General features: G+C 29.1%; 1 protein-coding gene across 1 annotated transcript in view; it reads left to right on the forward strand.

The window, feature by feature from the left end:
* The first annotated feature begins 8,357 nt into the window (after positions 1-8,357).
* Positions 8,358-16,248, forward strand: part of LOC136982641 (lymphocyte cytosolic protein 2-like) — a 74,015-nt gene continuing 66,124 nt past the window's right edge. Inside the window, exons 1-2 of the mRNA XM_067279194.1 lie at positions 8,358-8,562; positions 14,899-14,961. Coding sequence (XP_067135295.1) covers positions 8,473-8,562; positions 14,899-14,961 — 153 coding nt within the window. The 5' untranslated portion in view covers positions 8,358-8,472. The remainder of the gene's footprint in view (positions 8,563-14,898; positions 14,962-16,248) is intronic.

Genomic DNA, 16,248 nt, shown 5'->3' on the forward strand with positions numbered 1-16,248 from the left:
CATTTGCCCATGTCTGATACAGCGCGTCTATTTCGCACTTTATCATTGTTGCAGTAATTAAGTGAATGTAATATATATATTTTTAAATTACAGTAGACCCCCTATAACACGGTAGATACGTTCCGTGTTATATGAGTCAGTGTTGTACGAGTCACTTAAATACATGAGCCAATCACAGCCCGGCACGTGTGCAGTTTAGGGGCTACGGCTGTTTGAAAGATTTTCTTCCATAAAATTAATCGATTCTAGACTAATTTGACTCAACATTTCAAAATCACGTATAATTTTTTTTTGAAATAATCATATAAACTATGCTATAAACAAAAAATTGTAGGATTACTTACCGAGTGCGCACCGTTCGACAACGCCATTGCTTAAGCTTGTTTTCGTCGCGGAGCGGCTCATCGAACGGCGAACGCGTGTTTCCTGATCAGCGAATTTTTCGCAGAAAAATAACTTAACTTTGGAGACATCATTAATAAAAATAGAATTTTTATGGCCGTTCATAATATAAATGTTTTTTAGTAGGTCCAGTGCTTGCTTAAACTCAACGGTTTGTACAATATCCGCTATTGGTCCACATTCGACCAATCCTGTCGCGACACGAGTCGGTGATGACGTTTTACAGTGTTATACGAATACGACGCAATTTTTTCGCCGTGTTATACAAATGCGTGTTATATGAACCCGTGTTATAGGGAGGTCTACTGTATATCCTTTTTTGTAGGAATTATATTTAGTTTATACAAGTTTAGTTTATACATATTATATATACAAGTACAAGTAGGAGAATGTGTGCAAGATGGAGCCATGGGGTAAGACGGGGAGTCTGTTTATTCGTGGTTAACATGCTTTTATCTAACTGCTATTTGGGGAACTAAATGTTGACCTCAAAAGAAATCATGGGACGAGAGAACGTCTTAATCATATTCTGTTTGGAAGTAAGACAGTTTTTCATGTTTTAGCAATACTTCTTCTAATTTTACGCCTGCTACAAAGTTTCTACAAAGTGCGTATCATTGTGAACTTTTACGTTACCTTTTAGATGAAGATATTATGATATTCAAAGTAACCTTTAAGATTTTAATTGTTTAGTTTTGAAATAAAGTTGACTTGTGTTTGCAGTCAGTATGAAAAGTGCACGTTGGGGCAAGATGGTGGGGGCAAGACGGGTTACCCCGTTTTGCCCTAGGTTGACCATGAATATGACCAATGAATCCAGAACTATTTTCGGAGGCAAACTTTATTGCTGCAGAAACGACAAACAGCCGTTTCAGCAGCAGGATGCTCGTTTAGGGAGAACCAAAACCATGAAAGCGGAGGTATGCCTAATGTGCAGAAACAGTCACTGATTACACCACTACAAGTAGGCGTACTCATTCAGTTTTTATTCAAGTCTCTCCCATAGAAATAATGCCAATTCCACATGTTGGAACCAAGAAAAAATCGAAAATAGCAGAAGGGGAGGGAAAACAGCAATCCTAACAGATACACTGTACAAGCAGCAGCTGATGGAACAACAAAAAACAATCAACAGCAGTTTTGGCACTCCCAGGAAAACGGTTCTTGTTTACCGAAATAAATTCCGTAAAATCCAAAGCCACAGGCATCAGCAAGGGTAGGCCTAACAAGAAACAAAAGACAAATTACAGAATTCCTCTATTGTGGAGGGTTATAATCTGCGTCTACAGAGAATTGGGCTAAATGTAGTCGTTGTAATAAATGGGTACACTGTTCTTGTCCCAATATTAAAGAAAACGACAGTTTAACCATTTAATTTGTCCGTCTTGTATATAAAACTAATATCCCCATCTTACCTCATAGGTGGGGCAAGATGGTGCATTTACATGTAATTTTAAAATAATTAATTATCCTGTTTTTAAAAACGGTTTTCACAAATTAAATTATATATTATATATTATCAAATGTTGTAGTTGCTGAGATTAAAAAATTGTCGTTCTCATCAAAGTGATTGCCATCTTATGACATTTCAAACTTTAAAGTTCTCATCTTGTCCACCTTCCCCCATTAAGAACAAAAGAAAACTTAAAGACAATACCTTCGACTTGAAACAGCTAATGGTGCAGAGGCGACACAACATATAGAAGTGCCTCGTATTTCGAATTTAATCATTCCAGGAGGTACTCCAAAGTCTAAATTGGTCAAAGTCACGGAAGCACTCAGTTAATAATGAAGAATTGTTAGAGTCATTCTCTGGATCACACAATGCCCATCCTAATTTGGTTTGTATCGCGGTTAGATCTCCTTCAAGATGCATCACCCTTCCTGTCAAAAGTCCTCCGTAATTGTCACTTCCAATCAAGATTTCAATTTCGGAGCTGTCTGGACCAGTATCAGAAAGCCAAACATTTTTGTCTTCTTAATTTGTTCAACGGGGGACACTTTGGTAAACGAGGTATGTCTTCACAAATAATTTCTTGCCCTAAGAGTTCAAATTCAAGATATGACTTTGAACGAATGATTGAGTATAATTCAACACCATACTTATTATGTATATTGGTTTTAGTTCGCAGACCTCCAAATAAAGTGTGTGCAATACTAACGGTAAAGGAGGTTGTAATACTAGTTCATTCGCTATAGATTCCAAGATACATGACTTCTAATAACCGCGATCTAAAATTGTACGATCTTCGATAATTAATTTCGAATTTCTACCTTTACATTTCATTAGTGGTCTCTTGATTCGCAAATACCTCTATGAATTGACACGGATGGGTTCCTTCTTGGCCTTTATCTTATGAGCTGGAAATTCTGAACAAAGAACCGGATCCCTTTAGAGCAAAAATGGCATCGAATGAATTACGCCTCTGCGAAGTGCGTTTAAGACATTTAAAGCAACATCATTTCTCACGTATCTTTCTTTAACTTCATATTCAAGTATTCTTTACTATCATAGAGAATTTCACAAAAAAATACAATGTGACTGTTGTCCTGCGAATAAACTAGTCTCATTAAAGTTATTTCTTTTCTGATTATCTTTAACATGCTCCTTTATTTCAGCCCTTACAAAACACCTCCGAGCCAGTGGCGTAGCTAGGGTTCTCCGGGCCCGGTGCGGAAGCAGATTTGTGGGCCCCCGAAAAAATTTTTCGGCGGAAGTGTCCTTTTTCCGTAATAGTAATCGGGAATGTCCAAACGAAAACAAGTAATTTTTTCTATAAATTTCCACTTTTGAATTTATTTATTCCGTTAAAAACATTGCGTTTAGACGTCCAATTTCTTCCGTTTGATGAATGACGCGTTATGTATTTTTTTTTGTTTTGTTTAGGTAGACAGTCTAAAATATTTTTGTGTAGTGGTTTATATAGTGTATAACTAGATTACAGTTGAGTTGCTGGTTTTCCTGTGTTATAGGGGCCCCAGCTCGAGCATCCAAATGCCAAATTTTGCTTTGTTCTGATTGCCGTGAAAAATTTTTCGGGTCTTTTTTTCTTGTGATTTTGGGGCCCCCATGGGCCAGGGGCCCGGTGCGGACCGCATCTACCGCACCCCCTACCTACGCCACTGCTCCGAGCTAATGATAATTTTTTCCTCTCCTTCTACTTCTTTTGAGAAATTCCATTAAGTTTGAAACACGAGAATTTTTTCTGGATTTCCTACATTAAACAAGCTGCTCCATTGCCACGTTTTAAGTTTATCTTCTGTCAAACAAGAGTCTCTCATGGGATATAACTAAACTGAGTTTGTCTTATAATCTAATCCCACAGATTCATGCGCTCTTAACTGAGGTTCTATTTTATCGAAAATCTGAACAAAGTGACTTATTTCTCTTCATCGAATACAAAGTCAATGTTCATCCTCGAAGACTGTTCCAGAAAATTCTAATTAAACGCACGTATATTCGCCACCGGGCATCGAAAACTGGTGAACCCGTAAACAAGAAAAATATGATCGTGAGATCGACGCTTACATGACCCTCTAAATTAATTAATCAGACCGGTCTCGAGTCTGTTCCTATGTCAAATCCTTATGCCAGGATGATGTGCGTGTGTCGCGTCCACTTTGCGTATGTTTCCTCGTGGTATTGGCACTGTCTTCAGTCGGTCCAGTCTGTTCAGCTCGCTATACTGCCTCTCTCTCATTGTCTGTGGTTTCTAGGAGCGCTTCGAGATCTTTTGTTTTGTATGTCCATGTCTTGTTACTGATATATGATCCTCAACTGCGTAGCATGAACCATGCATCGGACTGTCCCACCCAGCAGTTTAATATCGCAAATATCGTTTGGTCTTAGTGTGATTATTTTGTATGGCCGTGGTCTTCGTCGGTTGCCAAAGACTTCCGGATTAGGGTTATCGAGAAGAACAAGGTCATTTCTTTCGAATATTGCCTTGCATCTTCGTCATATCTCCGTTTCTGATCTAACGCACTTCTTAGGTTCTCATGTGCTTGTCTTCGCGCCTCATACAGCATTTATATTTGTTGCAATATCGTCGGTAATCGTACCAAATTGAACCTCATTTTCTGTTCGTGGTTCATAACCACATAAGAGATAGAAGGGCGAAATCATTGTCAATCCTTGCTTCGTCGTGTTAATGCTACGTGTGATTTTCAACATCATCTGGTCCGTCATTTAGTCATTTTTACATACGCATTTTCGGAGCGTGTGTTTTATCATTTGAACAGCTGTCTCCACTCCTTCGCCTGGTGAAAATACGGGCACGAAGTAACGTGTTCAATTCCGATGTTTGAAAAAACCTCTTCATTTCTTTACTATGGTCCTTGATATAATACTGCCATAATGCACAAATACTGCCATGATGTTAGTATTTGTGGCTTTTTTGTAAAGGTATACCTCTGATCTAAGACGACAGATCGAGGAATGGAGCATTCAAACATATTATCGAAAATATTATAGTGGCTTTTGATAGAATTAAAAGAATAAACAGAAAAAAGAACGTTTTAGAATTTTGGGAAGAAAATAAATATATTTATCCTCAATTATATCAGTTGGCAATTATTATTTTTAGTCTTCCAGTTACGCAAAACAGTTTTCGTAAAGCTTCGTCGGGTTTAAACTTTCTTTTACGAGAAAAGAAATATTCGTCGTACGACGAAATTTTAGAAGACATTCAATTAATACGAGCGAATTTGTCTTGTTTACACTAAATTTAAATGCATTGTTGTATATTGAGTAAATAAAACATTACTTATTGTTATTTCGCTATGTAAACAATAATTTATTTGTAATTGCGAAATAAATGGTTAAAACTGATAAAAACTCATTTGAAAATTAGAAATTTGGTACATTCATTAGCATTTTTTTTAACATTATGCATTGCTTTAGAATATTAATATGTATTAATTATAAATTTGTAAATTTTCTTCCGTCTTCTCCATCACATAAAGTCATCATTTCATAAGTGAAACGAAAAAGGAAATAATTAGCGATAAAAGCATACGATTGTGTTCCTGTTTTTTAAAAAAGTACGCTAATGTTAGAAATGTCTTGGAGAATTATAGTTTATAAAATAAATAAAGCGGAATATATTAAATTATATATATTTTGTAGCCATGGAAGAAATGCGAGAGGTACTGGAGGAGTTTGAAGCTGCTATAAATGAATTTCAAAATAACATTATACCGGTATGGGAAGAGAACAGCACCGCAGATAAGGTATGTTCCTATTACATTGTAAAACGTAGGTAATTTCACTATAGGCTAAGATCTATTGACGGTTCTAAAAGTAAATAAAGCCTGAGACAAGTCACGTGATTGGATCTTCTTCAACTTCCGGTAGAATGTATGCATGTTCAGCTCGTTTTTTGGGGGGAGGGGAAGTTTCGTACAGCGGGTTTCGTCTGTATTTATACGTAACTAGGTAGCCAGTTAATTAAAACTAAAAATAATAATTAAATTTAAAAATATTTAACTTAAATTTAAAATTAAATTAAAATTTTAAAACTCTGTTCTTTATATCGAAACAAAACCGAAACCGTAGCTAAAATTAAAAATAAAATCAAAATTAATTAATTAATGTAAATTGAAATCAAATCAATTGAAACATATTATTTGGGAAGGTGCGGATAAAGTACTTGTCGATCTTGATTGATTTGGTTAGGCCTATATTTCATAGAGTTGAGTCTCTATTCATAGCACTTCTTTATAAAGGGATAGTTTCCGTTTTGACGGTGACAGAACATTTTGCTTCTGATTAATATGTAAAATATATAGAGTAGGAATAGATAAAAGTATTCAAAGCACAAAGCAAGATTCTAGTTAATTAAGAGTGTTCTTGTTTCAAATCAACCAAGGGTAGGTATAATCTGGGAAAATTAAAATGGTGTGTTAAACAATCATAAAAGATGAATTTGTATAGTTTTACATGCGAAGATATGTAAAATTGTGTCCAAGGAATCGAAAAAATCAGAAAAATTTCCATTGTCCGATAAGTCGGCATATTTGTTAAATTAACGTTGTTGTAATGATGTTGCTTCTTATTCATCCGCAGGAAAAAGTCTCTCGTTATTTATGAAATCATTAATAAAATACTATTTTACTTATTCTATTTGGCATCTGTTTATTTTGGATTTATTAATTTATTTTTAAATCAATATTTACACATCTCGAAGCATTAAAAAAATAAAGTTTCTGATCGTGCTCATAAGTTTCATTTTCTGCTGCTTACTACCAACAAAATCAAACAGTAAGAGTTGTTAATTTTATTTCAAATTACCATAAAAGTTACATCACAAAAATGGAAAATTTATATATGTTACCGGCAAAACCCGATTTTACGCCAAACTAGTTTGGCGTAAGAGTGTCAGGCCAAACTAGTTTTGCCTAGGCCAAACTAGTTTGGCGTAAAATCGGGTTTTGCCGGTAACATATACAAACAAAATTTTGAAATACGTTAAACTATTGAATTGTAAATATATTTTGTGTAGATCTAAATAATATACATTTAATGTTAATTTTTGTCAAATTATATATATTTAAATGATCAAATAAAATTGATAAAATATGCAAAAAATAATTTTCTTAGTATTACTTTATTTTATTGGTAATTTTTTTATTCTTCTGTTCTATTTTAACACGTGCAGAGAAGTGACCGATCACATGGTCAACACGTGTTTACTCACTTCCGATTGTGATGTTAACTTGAAAACAAACCTGAAAATACCTGGACAGCATTTTAAAGGCTTATAAAGCTGATAACGATATGGGATATTATCAATCGTTGGGTTCATGAAATAAGACAACGCGACAAATGAGCCATCTACCAAGAAGATGTTTTCCGAGTGGATTTTCTGTGGTAATTGTCCTCTAGGTTTCAAGTCAGGTTCAACAGGCAATGATTAATGGCTCCAAGAGCATATCAATTTAAAGCGACAAAAAGTACACCCACTGATTACTTTTATTGGAGCAATGATTATTGGCACCAGTCAAATAGCTACACTTAAATTTGCGAGTCTCCACACGCAAAGAAGCTGACGCTAATAATCCAAGCACGTGAATAAACTAGCTTCAGACACGCGGAGAAATCAGGAAAACGTGACAAATCCGTTGGTAAGACCCGACCCGACTCCGCAGTGTTCAGTAGTCTTACCCACTCGGTCACTAGTGTGCTCTGTCGTTGGAGAAAGCATTAATTTGCAATTACTGTACTAAATTAGTGACTATATATAGTGTGCGAATGAACTTGGAGTGGTATGCAAATCTGGAATGTTTTAAAATCTTTCACAACTTGCATACTATTTCTAGACTTTCATCATCTTCGATCCGGCCCACAATGGGGCTGCCGGCTGTGAGGGATGGAGCTGACAAATCCGGACAGATCCCCGTAAAATTACTGGGGTTTTTTTGATCCATCCGGATTCGACTCCAGGCGGTAGTGTGCCACGTTAATAAAGAACCCCAGGTAGAAACACAGATTTGTTTTTTGGAACACTGCAAAGATGTTAGGTTGCATCACTCGTTAAATAACGTAATGTGATTTTTAGTTTCATTCTTACTGATATTGGTTCTCTAAAATATGTAAATTTTTCTTTTATCTATTGATAATCATACTGAGTAGATCATCAAATTGCTCTAGACATTCTTAAGTGAGTTTTCTTTCTTTCTTTCTTTTAACTGACACGCAGATTTACCATTTCGGAGCATATCTGCTCTCTAGTCGATAAATACCGCCCTCTTGCGGTACAAAATTTTTTAAATTTTTATTAATTTTATTAAATTCTGATAATAAAGTATAAATACTTTTTGAATTATATATTTTATTCAAATCGAAATTATAAATTAACAATTAAAAGAAAAAACTCTGTACAGGAAATTACGAGTTTTAATGTTATCAGACGGCGTGACGATATTTATGACGTATGAAATTCGGACCCTCCCATTTGTAAGCGAGGAAAAGTAAAAAATAAAAAAAGAGTTGTTTGTAAAGAGTGACACATTTTTTCGCCCATCGAATAAATTAAACACGGTGAAGATATGTAAAGATTAATTCGTAAGATGACAACAACAACAAACCGTTTAAAACTTCCACATTATAATATCGTCAAGGATTGGAATTCGAAACATATAGTGAATTGGCTGAGAAAGGTACGATGTCATTCCATTTTTTTCTGATAAAAACATAAAACTTGGTGTTCAGTTAAAGCAAATATTTCGAAATTGCTTTTATAGATACAGTTACTAATTGCTTTAGCGACCATTGTAATTATAACTTTCTCTATTGATCATAATCACGTGTTAATTGTAATTGAGTAATTATTTCATTATACGTCAGAGAAATTTGTAATTTGTTTCATTTTCATAAATTGTAATGAAATCAGGTCTTAAGTTCGTGTCAAAATGTCTAATTAGTTATTTAGGTCAATAAAGAACATTTAGAAAGTTTATTTTCATTAGTAAATTTTAAATAATTATATATTTAATTGAAGATATATTAAATTTTATATAAAATTGTTGTTCAATGCTAGTATCATCCTTTTAAAAGTTTTAAAAAGATGAATCTTTCCAAAAGTTTTTTTTTTTTTGGATTCTTAAGTTTCCTTATTCCATGATTTATGTTTTGTCTTAATTGCAATACAACAATATAATGATTTCTGCATAAAATGCAGTAATATAGAATATTTTGTGAGGTTTGTTAATGATTGATTACTAAATATTCAATGAATTTAGCAAATAATTATAAAGTTTAATTTTTGTCAATTTTTTCTAGTATATATTTGTTTTTGCATGCCGTGTTTTGTTTTTATGCTAAAGACAGTTGAAGTGTGACACTAACTGCACCGTTTCTTGTTAATGATATGTGAAAGTGGTGTGGCTCAACTCAACAGTAACTTGCACCTGAGGCAAACTGACCCTGATTCAGAATGGCTGTTTATAGAAAACTTCAAGCTCTGGAAGTTTTCTATTGAAAAAAATATACACTATTTATTAAATTAAGAACTCTATAGTACATCTATGGGACTTTGTAGTATTTGGCTTATTATTATTATTTATTTTTCCTTTTGAATATTTTGACTGCTCATTTTGCCACTTGAGTTAGTTACCTTATTGCCTCACCCATCAAGCCAGCCCTTTGTGAATGGGCTAGACAAATCTTATTTGTCCTTATGCAACACAAGATTCTACTCTATATGGAATAGAAAATTAAGAAAGTATATAAATTAAAAACAAATAATTTTTACCTACATGTATATACTAAGCTATTATTTTTACCGTTAAACTGTTTATTAATTTCAATCACAAAGACAAAACATTAACGAATTCTTAGAGAAATATTAAAATACTTTTTGGTATATTTTAATTTAAAGTATGTTAAAGCTATATTTTAAATTAAAATACAGTAATATGCTAAATATGTAAGGTCTAATCAATGTATATTTGATTAAAAAACCTTGCACCAGAGGAAAGTAAAAAATCAATCTATTGTATTTAAGATAAATATGAGAAATTGAGTTTGGCAGAAAGTTACATATATTTTTTACAGTCTAATATACAAAAATTACAATTATTTATAAAAATACAAAGTTCAATGATTGTAACTGGTCTTAATCTGATTAGAATAGAGAGAGAGAGATCCTAGTACAAGAAAACTCTCTCAATCAACACACTAACTTACAATTGAACAGTTCTAAGATCTCATTTATAGAAGATTGTTAAACTAAAAGCATACATTGTTAACTTTATAGTTACTTTATGTACATTATTATACAATTTTATGTAACATTATTATCTTAATTTACTTAGTTTTATTCATAAAATTTCTACAATATTATTTTGCATTTACAAATAATTTTTTAATGATGAATATTTATTTATTTATAAAATCATTATTTATAATTTTAATGTTTTTGTGGAATGAAATTTCAATATGCCAACATGATTAAGCAAATTAGCCAATAGGTTAGGAACTGGTAAAGTTGAGAAAAACCCACTAAATTAAGGAAAATATACAGGGGATTTTTTATTATAATTACAATTACAATTGACTATAACATCAAGTTAAATAATCTAAATTATAACTGAAATTGTCTTGAGAAATTATGTTTATTTTTATTTTTTAAAATTGTCATTTTATTCTTTCTAAGTTGTTTCAGAAGTAAATCCTTTGTAAATTATGTTGATATTAATATTATAAAATTTAAATAAGTTAGGACAAATATTTATTGTATCACTTTAATATTGATTTTAACAGTAATTAAGTGAATTATGGTAATGATAATTTGAATTATTATTGATTAAGAAGGAAGAAATGTAAATTACTTATTAAATAAATTTTAGTGGATTTGGATAAAATCAGACAGCATAAATATATAATTTTATGACAAGTTTTGATAAAGATGATTAAAGAAATATAATTTAAAACAAGATTAATTTGTTAATCTTCAACTATGACTGTCTTCTTGTGTAACAAATTCTGATTTTAAAATTGTTACTGTAAATAATTCAGATATTTGAAATTAACACATAAAATAAATTTTTTGTTAACTTTAAATTTAAAAACTTACTAATTAACAGTAAAAATTCAAGGAAAGTTAAAAAAAAAAAACAGTTATACATGGAAATGATTTAAATCAGGAACTTCAGGTTATATCTGCAATACTAGTGAAAATTTATTGATTTGATGATTTTATTTTTTAATATCAGAAGTGAAATATTTTGGTTAGAAATTTAAGAGCCTACAATATTTAGTTTATCTCAATCTCATATTATTTATCAAAATAATAATATTATTACAGTATTATAATTATTTATTTTTTTTATAACAATTTTTACTATCAGTGAATTACATAGTCCAAATCCTTATCAGCAATTTGTTTTTGATTTATATATTCATAAACTTATTTAGTTCCTCAATTAAACTGTTACAGAGGTTACAGTTCCTCATTTGAAATTGAAAAACATTAGAATTTCCTTAGATCTATCTAAAATTTTGCTTTGTATTTTTAAACTATATAAATTGGACTTTTAATACAGATAACAACCATAATGAAAAGTTACTCTGCATATAAGTTTCCTAGATATTTTAAACCACTTTGTCTGTTAAAATATATAGTCATAATTTATTTGAGTAACCAACATTTTAAACATAAATACATCAAATATGGAATATTACAATACAAAGATATAGACCCTGAATTTGTAATAATAAAAATAATTATTTTAGTGATTTGGCTTGTTGTTCAAGTGATTGTATATAATCAAGATTGGATATGTAGCATAATCATGTACAGTACCATGGAAATACAGTTAAACCTTAATATAGCATTTAAACAGTGCTATCCCTGTAATGTTTCAAGAATACTTGTGAATGAATCTTCTCCATAAATATTAGAGAATCATTCATTAGGTGGAAATTACTATTTTTAAATGTATGGTTTTCCATTTGAAAATAACATTGCTACCAAATTGTGGTTTTCAGTCTCAAATTCAAACTTTTAGATTATAATTTATATAATTTTTATTGTTTGAGATACAACAGTTTAGCACCACCGTTAATTTTCTGCTAATTTTGGAGGTGACTAAATACCATATAGTACTAAATCAATTGATTGTTTGATTGTAAATTACATTTGATTGTAAATTATTTTGACTTCAGAAAGATTAAGTAATGAGTTATAGTTTCTATCTCTTAGTGAAGGAATCTACAATATTTCTGGGTTGTTATTTACTACTATTTTCAAGTTATATATGCTATTAAAGAAATCACAATATACAAAATTGAATATTTTAACATTTGAAATAGTGGGAGAAGATGCTAGAAGCAGAAAAATAAAATGCTAATGCTATACAGTTTTTAAAAGTTCCTCTATCTTGTAGAATTAAATTAGCTTCTAAGAAATGTTAGTTTCTAAAACTTTTACAAACTTTTACAGTTGAGTTTTTATCATATTTTTCAAATAATTTCATTGATGGATTTTTTAAAGGTGTGGTTTTTTTAATTGTAATCTATCCAGTTGATAAAAATATGTAAAATAATTAATTTAAAAATATATAACTGAGGTTATCTGTAAAATAAAATTAATTATTGTACCAATTTTAAAATATTTTTGCATTAAAAATTAAATTTATAACAGAGCAGTTTGGTGTTTTTAGTATTATTATATATACATGAAGGTTAGAAATCATATTTCATATCTTTAGTATCTTTTTGTCATTGATTTATAATGAATGTAATGTGATAAAATATTGTAAATAGATAGATCATTGATAATATTATTGATCTATAATCTAAAAGAATTTATAAAAGCTAATCTTAAATATCCCGGAAAGTTGAGGTTTATTGAATTATTTTGTGAGTTATAACAATGCCATTTTTAGAATATGCATTATGTATTAACATTAAAATTACCATAACTTTATTTTTGAATTTGTATATAAATTATTTTTATATACAAATTCAATTAAAGTAAACAAAAATTCTTTTTTCAATATTATGTTTAAAATTTATATACAAATCTAATAAATTAATTTGGTGTTTAATAATTTTGTTATAAAGTTTGTTTATTTTATAGTAATGCTAAATATAAACCAAAAATTCCTAGATCTTTTTCTTTCTGTATTTACACTACTTTTAATTGAACTATTATAATTTGACTCAATGTTAGAAAATGGTATTGACATCTTGTACAGATGTTGATAATTCTGTGTAATTATTGATCACTCCTACCAAATAATCCCAAAATAAGTAATCCACCACAAAATTACAATAACAGTAACAATTATTTAAAAACAGTATATCGTAATCTAGTGATATTTGGTATGTTTCTATATGAAATAATTTTGTTTTCCAATTTTTGTTTTTGGTAACATAAGCAACAGAACTTTGAATTTAAAATTGTTACTTGAACCAAAAAGATAAGTAATGCTCTCCTTGTAAAATAACTGAATTTGTATTGTAAAAGCATGTAGTAAGTTATATATATTAATTAAAAATATATATGTATAAATATATATTAATAATATGTTACAGTGTGTTATCTGAACAGAAAAAAATAGGCTAGCTAAAAAATGATTTAGTTTATATTAAATAAAATAAACAACTTAACAATTCCTTTTGGAGTAAATAAAAATCAGGAAGGAATAAAATAATAACTTCTGTTAATTGTTAAAAAAAAAAAAGATAATTATTTCATTAAACAATTTAAGAAAGAGGAAAAGCATTTGACTTTGTAGTTCCTAGTATTCTAATTAATAATCTTGACAGACATATGTATAAGCAGAAATAATTGGATATTTATTTTCAAAATTTTAATAATTAAAGTAATGTTAATTATTTAGTAATTATTGATATGTCCTTGTATATCAAATTGAAATCTGTATCAGACTTCACCCTATTTCTTAATTTTCAGTTGAAAACAGGAAATATGATACATAGAAATTTTAAAAATTTTTGCATATGATACTATTGCAAAATATAAATATTGTTTTAAAAATAAAAGTGAAATGACAAATACCATTTTTTAAAATGTATTTATTTAAAACAAGATATAGAAAAAGCCTCTCAAATAATATTTAGATTTATTGTTGCAAATAATAGTATTTTGATATAAAAAATGAATACTAATGATAACTTACTGTGATAAAGATGTCAATATAGAAAATATTGACATCTTTATTATTAAAATTGAATTAATGATTTTCTTTTAATAAATGATAGTGGAAATAAAAATAATAATTTATTCATATATATGTACACAAATAATTATATATTATTAATTATACTAGTACTATATAACAGTAAAATAAAAATACTTATACTAACAGTAAAATAAAAATAAACCAAAAAAGGTTTATTTTTATTTTACTGTTTATATTTTTAATTTTGCATTTAAGAAAGTTCCTTGTTATGACAAAAATCATATTTTAAACATTCCAGAAAATATAGTGAAATTCTGTTCAAAAATTGTTGGCAACAACTTTTTTCCAACAGTGTGTAATTTTGTCAACAAAAATTTTTCTTTATTAGTTTAGTTTGCATATTAATAGCATTTTTTTACCTGCCTCTTACAATAAAATTAATTATCTATTAATAGCACTGTAGTTTTTAAATCATATATTCTGAATAATTATATTAATAATATATAACAACTAATATATAATATATAATAATAATCAATTCATATATAAGAATGAACTAAAATAAATTCAGAAATAAACTTAATTAGCTTACGTATTCATATAATAATAGATAATAACCATTCCAGAATTCAAAACTTTTAATATCTTAAAGAAAATAACTGAAATTATTGAACATCTTCAAACAAATCAAGCATTACTGTATTTTATAACTAAAGGCATTTTATATATTATTATTGATAAAGGTATCCTTTGAAATATGTATTCTAGATTAATTTGTTTATGAGCATTTAAATAGTTAAAAATTTTGATTAATTTTTTTCAATTGAAAATATTTGTTTTTATTAGTTTCAGCTTGATGACTGCATTCCTGCATTTGAAAATCGAGAAATAGATGGTCCAGCACTATTGGTAAGTTTCATAAAAATATATTTTTTTTTTTCCAGTTTAACTTACAAACTTATCAGTAATTACAGCCTCCAAAGTAAATAAAAATTTTTAATAATGATTAAAACAAGAATGCCGAAACATACTAACTATATATAGTATATTTATTTACATTATACTTTTTATACAATTCAAAGCATTTACTTGTGAAAGTTTATTTGAAATAGAATCCAAAACTAACTAATTTCAATGTACTTAGAATAAACTTCAGTTTCAAACACTTACATAATGTTTTGTATCATAAACTTTGCAAATTTATTCATAAAACTTATAATTATTTTAAAAATATGTTTTTAATATCATTAATTTAAGCTATGCAATGGATTTGAAATGAAATAAAACAATATGAATATTTAAAGATAAAGTTTTTGTTTTGCAATTAGTGCTTCACTTTCTATGGTTGGGAGAATAAATATAACATTCTGACAATTCCTTGTAAAAATAGGCTACAGTTCTTTAATTTTCTTCAATTATTTACAAGAATACTATCTAAGAAGCTAAAGTTTTTTCAGTTAAATGTTTTCAAAATAAATATTTGTTCATTTTCACAATTAGAATAAAAATTAAACCAATTATCCAAATTCTGTCTTAAAGCATTCACAAAATACCAATTTGAGATTAAATATTCATTTAAATAATACTTTTTTAAAAATGTGAACTTTTTGTAATATGTAATCTCAACAACATGAGTCTGTTCTGTTGTTTTTGTTTCCCAGGTAACAGAACTTGTTCTAAAGTTGCAACCATGCAAGTCACAAGATGATGACTATTGTGAGATCATTTTATGTATAAGACAATAGAATACAAAATTATTCCTTTGTTTAAAATATGTTTTTACTCAATCGCATACAACCTTGAATAACAGCAAAAAGGTTTAATAAAAAAAAAAACTAATGTTTTTGATCCTGCTTAATGATCTCTCTCAGGTTATATTGCTTACTCACTCACACAAACTTGAGTAACAGCAAAAAGGTCATTAAAATTTATTGGAAATGTTAGTTTTTCCAGTTGAATAAACTTTTTTGCTGCTATCTAGGTTATGTGTGATTGAATCGTATACTATAGCAGTTAGATTATGAATTTTAAAATGTATTTTTGTATTCTCTAATCCCCCATCCACATACTGTAAATCTTGTTGTATAACATCTTAATAAAATTTAAAAGATGGAATGTCTAGGCTTTATGTATGCATGTACATTCAAAATTTGGGAATTATAAACAATAGAACATATGGTAAAATAAAATTTATAC

Source organism: Centruroides vittatus, unplaced genomic scaffold (genome assembly GCF_030686945.1).
Source record: "Centruroides vittatus isolate TY-2023 unplaced genomic scaffold, ASM3068694v2 contig_858, whole genome shotgun sequence".
Lineage (NCBI taxonomy): Eukaryota > Metazoa > Arthropoda > Arachnida > Scorpiones > Buthidae > Centruroides > Centruroides vittatus.